We start from the raw sequence: 6,977 nt of genomic DNA, 5'->3' as shown, positions 1-6,977 counted from the left end.
CCGCGGGCACCCGCCGCCGGAGCCGGGCGCTCCGGGCCGGTGCTCGGTGATTCATTAACCCGCCGCCGGCAACGCCGGCCCGCGGGAGCTGGAGCCGAGCCGGCGGCTTTGCGCAGCCTCGTCACCTGCCTCCTCGTGCAGCTCACGGCCGCCCGAGCCCCTCACCCTGGCGTCGGGGCGGGCGCGACCTCCATGGTGAGACCCCCACCCCCCCCCATCTCTGCCAGCCCTTCGCGGGAGCAGCCGCTGGCAAAGCCCCGGGGCCGCGGCCCGGAGCGAGCCCGGCTGCTCCCGGCCGCCCCGGGGTGCTGACGTGGGATTTTGGCTCTGGGTCCTGCGAGGGCTCCCAGGGCTGTTTGCTGAGCCGGGGCCAGGGGCGCTGGCTGCCGCCCAGCGCGGGCAACGGGGGGGCACCGGCTCCGTGGCGGCCCGAGACCCGGGAAAGGGGCCGCCGGGATCCCAGCAGGATCGAGCCGGGGTGCGGAGGGGCCTCATCCTGCCCGGTGCCCCCCCTTGTCCCCCCGGCGCCCTCGGTCACGTCGCCTCCCTCCCGCAGGCCGCGCGGGGCGGGAAGCCCTCACCGCGCCGCGCCACGCCGCTCCCGAGCCTTGGAGCTGCTCCACCCTCCGGCTAGATGAAAGGAAACACCTGGAAAGGCGCAGCCCAGCTGTGAGCACCATCTGGGGCCTTGCCTGGCACGAGACAGGTGTTAACTCTGAAACCTAATGATGACTTTCCCCTCCCAGGACCTGGAAGTACTACGTTTTCTGCCCTCAGGCTGTGTGAAAGGATGGCAGCAGTAGAGCCTGTTCATGGGACTTCCTGGGAGAAATTTTCCTCTTCCAGCTCTTCCTTTGCCCTCCGTGGAGCCAGGGGCAAGCAGGGCCCACCCAGACCAGGGTGGCCATGGAAGGGGGGGCGGCGTGACCTGCTGGCGTGCTCCAGGGATCACCCCTTTCCCCCGAGCTGCGCAGAGCTGCCGTCTCAGCAGGTTGGTGCTTTCAGGAATCGGGGCTGGTGCAGGGAGGACGGTGAATCAGTGCCGAGCGGGGCTGAGAGCCCGCGCTGGCTTTCCGAGGAAGGAAGTGGTGTCCGAACCCGAAACTTGTGGGTGGCGAGGCGCGGGCGGGAGCGCTGGGCCAGCACAATTCGCCCCGGGGCCGGAGCTGCCACGGCCCGGCCGCGGGAACTGCCCGGCCACCCGCCCCGCTGCGGTTCTGCCTCGTGGCCGCCCTTCCTCTCGGCGGCCTTGGCGGGGACCCTCCGGCTCAGCCGCGAGGAAGCTGCTCTTTCCGGGGTGTCCCTCGTGCCAGCTCCGGTGGCTGTGTCGGGCTGGGGCTGTCCCCTTCCCTGCTCCATCCCGGCCGCGGGGTCTGATCCTCCGACGTCCCCAGGGGACGGACGAGCCGTATCCATCGGGCTGGGGCTGCCCCGCTCCTGACCCGCGCGGCCCTTGGCCACCGGCCCAGCTTGGGAGCGCCGGGAGATTCCCAGATTTCCCCAGAGGATGAGCCCAGCTGGGCCCACTTGCTGGCAGGACCCTGCCGCGGTGCTGCATGTCTCCCTCGTCCCCGTCGCTGCCCCGAGCGGCGCWGAGGCCCCCAGCGCGGCAGGGCTGGGTCCGGCTCACGGGCACGAACCCCTTGGAGAGACGGGGCAGGCCCTGGGGGGGCCCTGGCCCCCCGTGCCGGCGGCTGTGGGGTGCCGAGAGAGACCTGCCTGGAGCAGCCCCGGTGTCTCTCCCTGCAGGGCAGGAGGGGGACGTGGGGCTCAGCCCCTCCCCGCGCCGGCAGCGCTGCTGCGTACGCAGGGCCGCTAATCCCGGTAATTCCTGCCCTGGCCCTTTGCTTGCAGCTGCAGAACAAAGCGGCTTTCGGGAAACGGGATCCCGATGGCTGGTGTCTGTCACCGGGGGCGCCCTCGCCTCAACCCCGTGACTGTGCTGGGTCCCGCACCCCGGGGTCCCCATCCCCACCGCCCCAGGCCTCTCCCGGCTCCATCCTGGCCTGCTCCGGAGCGGGTGCCGCAGCCCCAGGGATGCGATCCTGCCGGGCCTGGCCCTGCCTTGGCTGCACAGCTCCACTCATCAGCTCCSGTCTGTGGCTCGGGAGAGGGGAGGAGGGCACCAGCTTTCCCCCCAAACCGCTCTTCCAGGCCTCCAGCGGCTCAACCCACAGACGTGACAACAAACCCACGCCAGAACAGGGCAGGCTGGTGTTTTTCCAACTTTTATTTTAAAAGTCATAATTGAAGCTTAACAAAGTCTGACCCCATTATTGTTGTGAGAGCCGGGGGCGACCGCAGTCCCCGTGGAGCCCTAATACCGACCCCTGCCCACCCTGGCCCCGCTTCCTGTGGAGCTCCCAATTCATGGGCCCTTGCCCGCCTCTGCGTAGGGCTCAGCAACGACTTTGACCACAAGCAACCTTAAAAGAACGTTTGTTTACTGGGGAAGGGGGTTCCCTCCGTGGGTGGCAAGGGCGACGGGGGAGCAGGCCCTGTGGCTGAAGGTCCAGGGAAGCCACGTGTCCCCCTCCCCCGGTACAGACATGCAGGTATTTATAAAAGAAAGGCAGATCGGGGACCAGGGCCACGTGAGGCAGCTCCGCTCAGACAGCATCTTCCCTAGGGACAAATAAAAAAGTACAGCCAGGCCAGAGGGTCACGGGAAACCGTCATCATCGTCCTCCGCCATCTCCTTCGCAAACTCCAGGTCCTGCTGCTCGCGCTCCCGGCGCTCCTGGAAAGCAAAGGCAGAAGTTGGTCTCAATCAGGGAACGGGGTGCAGGTCCTTCCACTGGCCTTGGTGACTGCTGGGCTGCAGCATGAGCAARCCTTCTGCCAGCACGTGGACAGAAGAGCCAGAGGGCAACAGAGGCATGGGTGAGATCTCACCTCTGCAGATTCCAAGTCCTTGTTGTAAGATTTGGGTGGGAACCTCATGGCCTGGAGAAACAAGGGAGACAAGAAGCTGTGAGCAGAGAGGTTTCGGCTCTGCGCCGCTGCCCCCTTCTGCCAGTSAGAAAGCCACCATCTTCCAGCCAGCTCCGCCCCAGCCTTCGCTGAAGCTGTTTTCTCCATCAGGGCTGAACCCGGGAAGGCAACAAGATGCACTAGCTGGTTCTGAAACCTGTCTGCGACGGAGACCTGCTCCTTCCAGCTCTGCAGAGAAGCCCTGTGGGTCCCCCTGCCATGCTGGCAGCCTCCCAGCGTGGCCCAGCACGACTCCTCACTTGACAAGGCCCCACCAGCACATTGGCCAAGGACCAACGTGAGGTGCCTGAGTTGCTGCACTCACCTTGACAGACATGTTGTGGATGTCGAGGCAAAAAGAGATGCGCTGGTGAAATGCCAGCTGGGGCTCCCGGGTCGAGTAGATGTCAATCATTTCTTTTGACTGGACATAGCCCTTCTCGTGGTTAATGCTGGCCTCAATCACGCCGTCCCGGATGGCCTGCAAGCCGGAGGGCATGTGATCAGAGCACCCGCTGTCTCCAAGGGCTGAGGCAGCAATTTAGAGTGAAGGGAGTTGGTTGCTGCAACAGGAACACTCAGGAGACAGCGCACAGAGATGTGACTTGGTGATCTAGAAGTCCCCAGGAAGGGGTGGAAGCAGCCTGGCAGCAGCRTAAAGCCATCTGCGAGAACCAGGAGCTGCAGACAGGTGTCAGGACTCAGAAGTCATTCAGCCGTATGAGATTTCATACGCAGCTACCTTGGCAACGATGAACTCCGCATCCTCCGGGCTGTCCAGCTGCAGCTTCTGGGCAATATCAGCCAGGGAAATGCGAGAGTAGGAGAGGCTGATCATACGGACACCTGAGAYGAGGACAACGAGAGCTGAGCCCTCTCCTGCCGGGCAGCCACAGTCTCGGGTGCACAAGGTGACACCCAGCTGCCAGCCCAGCCTGCGGCACGAGCTGTGACACAGCCCCCAAACACCACAGCAGCAACCTCCTACCTGTCTTGATGACGTTGTGCCTCAAGCGAATGATCAGGGTGTAGGTGCCATCAGCCTGGAACTTGTCCCCGAACTGGTCGAGGACCTGGTTGAACTTGGCCAGGTTCCCAGTCCTGACAGCTGGAGCAGGCAGATAAAGGAGGAGAGGACGTGTAAATCAGGGAAGGCTCTAAGGCCGAGGTGTCAAGAGCAGTCTCGAAGCTGGGTCCCTTTGAGGCCACAGAGACACCTCCGTTGCTCTCCCCCCACCCCACGGCTTCCCGCTCCCTTGAAGCGCAGGACATTGTGCCAAGACACAGCAGTGCTGCAGCTCTGCGAGGAACCGAGCACGGGCAGGAACGGCCCGTCGTACCCTGAGTCAGGAGGAAGTAGGGCATGAGCGACCGCTTGAGAGAGGGCTGTCTGAACTGGAGCCTGTCCGGGATCTCCCCTAGCAGCAGTTCCACCACGATGAGTAGCTTGTGCACCTTAAGCAGAAAGAGACTGTGAGTCCCTGAAGAGCCCAGGCTGGGGCTAAAACTCAGACACAGCTTCGCCGTGGGAGCACAACGGAGGGGGACCAGCAAGGTGGTAAGACCTGCCCTGCTGCAGCCCTGACCCAGAACGAGCGAGGAACCGACACTCCTGAGCGCTCACGTACTTCCCGCGCTCGCTCACCGTCTGTTTGAAGCCAACAGCCGTGTGCTGCGGTGCCTTCCGCAAGGCGTTCGTCATGGTCCTCCGTGCCTCCGAATACTCCAGCTGAATGGCCTTGATGCGCCCTGGGAGAGGGTTCACATGGGGCAGGAGGCATTTGGAAAAGCCACTGAGTTAATCCAGCTGGATCCACCTGGCTGGGGCTTCAAATCCAGACTTGAAGACCCAACGCCCAACTGCTCAGACAGATTCTCTAGGGGACTAGAGACCCAAATCTCACAYGCACCCCAAGCTGCCAGCAGCACACGGGACCCTCTGCATCTCACCTGTGTAATAGAGGTACCGTGCCCACTCGTTGTTGTTGGCCTGCTCGGGAAACACAGACTTGGAGACGAGCTTTTCTGCTTGGTCGTAGAGGTTGTAGTGAAGGTAGTTCCTCAGCAGCAGATTCAGGAGGGTGGCCTGCCCGTCTGCATCGTGGCGTAGCGTGGCTGTCCGCAGCCGGGCATGCAGGAAGCTTCAGCGCAGGGAAGGGAAAGAGTGTCAGGGAAGGGAAGGGAAGAAACAGCCTGGCTCACCCGGACTCGCAGAGCCAGGCTCAAGGAGAACCTGTGCGCAGGACCACCGTGGAGGGCCAATCCTACCTCCTGACCACATCAAGTTTATTCAGGAACTCATAGATGCGTGAGTGGTAATAATAACATTTAGCCACCACCAAATCAAGGGCACGGCGGTTTTGGGAACTGATCTTCTGCATCAGGTCATCAGACACTTTCTGGGCCTGCAGGAGGGGAACAGAGATCAGAACAGATGAGCTGCTGCCCAGGAAGAGCTGGGAGACAGACAGGGTTGTGGGAATGCCTTGGCTGAGAGCGGCAGCAGCGAGGGCTAGCACTGGAGGCTGCCTTCTGGCAGAGCTCCTCCAAACAGCTGAGACAAAGGCAATGAGACAGGCAGGCCACCGGGGCTCTCCAGCCCCAGGTCCTGGCCTGGTGCAGGAGTGCCACCTGAAGAGCTCAGGTTTGGGGTGGGCAGCGAGGCAGCCCGGGGAACCTCACCTCTGGGTATCGCTTGCTGTTCATCAGGTAGATTACAAGGAGCAGCTGGAGGTAGGTCTCCACTTCTGGCAAGAGAGGGGCTGAGGCGGCCTTCCCCGTACGTGGGCGAAACTGCAGCTCTGCTTCTGTGTCCATGGACTGCGGGAAGAGACACGCTGTGTCCCGGGCTCAGCCCGCCACTGCCCTCCCGGCGTCTCCGGGGCCAGACCCTCACGCCACCGCCAGCGGGAAGCACCTCAGGCGAGGCCGGTTCCCAGGCCTGTGGCCACCAGCAGCTCTGCTGAGGGTGCAACACTGGGGCCGGCCTGGGCTGCTGGCAACACAGCCCCCTCCCTGCTGGGGACYGCGGTGATCCGCCTCATTTCACACCTGCTCCTGGCCAGTGGGGCTTTCTGTCCCAAGCCCTTGCTGTTCCTGACACTCCCCTGCCCCGCAGGGGCACCCCAAATGCTCCTTACTGCAGTCTCTCCACAGCCAGTTGCCTCCCCCCATCCCGCGCGGCCTCACCTCCTCCAGGAAGCTGAGGAGAAAGTCCCGTGTGGTGCTGTTGGAGGTGAAGAAGCCGTTGATGGCTTTGTGGAGCACGTTAGAGTTGAGTCGGCGGGAGGTGGAGGGCAGAGCCCGCAAGGCACGCAGGACGTAGCGTGGCTCCTTCCCTGACACTGCCTTCTCAAGCTGCTTCACGTGCTCTTTGATGTCTGCAGGAGCAGAGGCGACGRGTTAGCCCGGCGTCTCCCAGAGCGAGGGCGGCCACGAGGCTCGCGCCAGGTAAGAGGGCTGCTCCATCCCGCCTCTGCTGGCTCCGTCTCCCTCCGCTCTTTGGATACGTTTTCAAGACAGACCTCACGTGTGCRGCCTTCGCGTCCTGAGCGACCGGGTCTGGCCCTCTGGCTGACTCTGCTCTGGGCAGGAGCTGGACTGGACACTTCCAGAGGCCCCTTCCCACCTGAATTACCCCACAATCCATGGGTTCCCCCCCCCAGCATCCACATACAGCATTCCCCAATTTTCCCTGCCCCTATCCATCTCTCGTTGCAGTCTCTCACAGGGACCCTCCCTAACTTCCTTTCCCTTACAGGGATCCCCATCACCTATTCCCCACAGCTCCCTTCCCCCACAGACACCCCCAGTTCCCCTCCTTTTACAGCCCCCCCCATGCACCCTTCCCCATTTTCCCTCCCCCACAATGCTCCCTACACAGATCCCCCCAGGAACTCTCCAAAGCTCCTCTTGGCTCTTTCTTCCCACAGGGATCCTCCCTACAGCCCCCATTTCCTACAGGAGCTTCTCTGCAACTACCTCCCCCTATGAGGACCCCCCCC

General features: G+C 63.3%; 1 protein-coding gene across 1 annotated transcript; it reads right to left on the bottom strand.

Annotated features, from left to right (window-relative positions):
• Positions 1 to 2,212: 2,212 nt before the first annotated feature.
• PSMD3 (proteasome 26S subunit, non-ATPase 3) lies at positions 2,213 to 6,375 on the bottom strand (the record flags this gene model as incomplete). Its single annotated transcript, XM_085318853.1, has 11 exons — positions 2,213 to 2,740; positions 2,896 to 2,946; positions 3,299 to 3,454; positions 3,716 to 3,819; positions 3,962 to 4,081; positions 4,314 to 4,428; positions 4,619 to 4,722; positions 4,924 to 5,114; positions 5,242 to 5,378; positions 5,656 to 5,793; positions 6,163 to 6,375. Coding segments are annotated over 11 exons (1,407 nt in total), but the record flags the coding sequence as incomplete, so codon positions are not given.
• Between the last annotated feature and the right edge of the window lie 602 nt (positions 6,376 to 6,977).

This window comes from Rhea americana, unplaced genomic scaffold (genome assembly GCF_003343005.1).
Source record: "Rhea americana isolate MKP2758 unplaced genomic scaffold, rheAme1 scaffold_556, whole genome shotgun sequence".
NCBI lineage: Eukaryota > Metazoa > Chordata > Aves > Rheiformes > Rheidae > Rhea > Rhea americana.
The sequence above is the reverse complement of the archived record's forward strand: the minus strand, read 5'-3'. Positions and strand labels throughout refer to the sequence as shown.